At 66.0% G+C, this 570-nt stretch overlaps 1 protein-coding gene across 1 annotated transcript in view; it reads right to left on the bottom strand.

Moving 5' to 3' along the window:
• PTPN23 (protein tyrosine phosphatase, non-receptor type 23) overlaps positions 1–570 on the bottom strand; it is a gene marked incomplete at its 5' end in the record, with an annotated part of 25,673 nt that overhangs the window by 10,032 nt on the left and 15,071 nt on the right. Inside the window, one exon of the mRNA XM_017737670.1 lies at positions 28–155. Coding sequence (XP_017593159.1) covers positions 28–155 — 128 coding nt within the window. The remainder of the gene's footprint in view (positions 1–27; positions 156–570) is intronic.

Below are 570 nucleotides of genomic sequence, written 5' to 3'. Positions count from 1 at the left end.
CCCAGCCCCGTGCCCCCAGCCCCTCACCAGGTGACGGGCACGGCGGCGTCCTGCCCGTTGCCCATGGGGATGCGGCTCTGCAGGAAGTGCAGTTGCCCCAGGTACTTGCGCAAGGTGCTGCAGCCCTCGAAGTCCCTGGGAACGCTGACGGCGCTCTGGGAACAGGACAGGAACAGGGAGAGGCTCTGGGGACACGTTCCACGCAGGAACAGCACCATGAGGCTGCTTGGGATGAGGCGAGGCCTCCGGGAACACCTCAGGAGCAGGAGAGTTCTCCCAAAAACGAGGCCGAGGGAGCCACGTTATGGATCCAGAGTGGGAAAAGGAGGCTCTGCACTCCCGGCACAGCTCCCAGGGGTGGGAGAACCACAGGGATTTGGGTGTCCTGGGGCACACTGGGAGAGGAGGGAACAGCAGGAGCACCTGGGAAGGTTTCCTGCCCTCCTGCTTCAGCACAAATCCCAGTGCTGGGCTGGGGGTGTCTGGACCCCCCCACTCTGGGCCTGCTGGGACCGCCCTGGGCTTTGGGGACCCGAGGGCCACCGCCAGGAGTTGTCCCTGCTCCCCCCA

The sequence above is a fragment of the Corvus brachyrhynchos genome, unplaced genomic scaffold, assembly GCF_000691975.1.
Source record: "Corvus brachyrhynchos isolate BGI_N302 unplaced genomic scaffold, ASM69197v1 scaffold426, whole genome shotgun sequence".
NCBI classification, from domain to species: Eukaryota; Metazoa; Chordata; class Aves; order Passeriformes; family Corvidae; genus Corvus; species Corvus brachyrhynchos.
The sequence above is the reverse complement of the archived record's forward strand: the minus strand, read 5'-3'. Positions and strand labels throughout refer to the sequence as shown.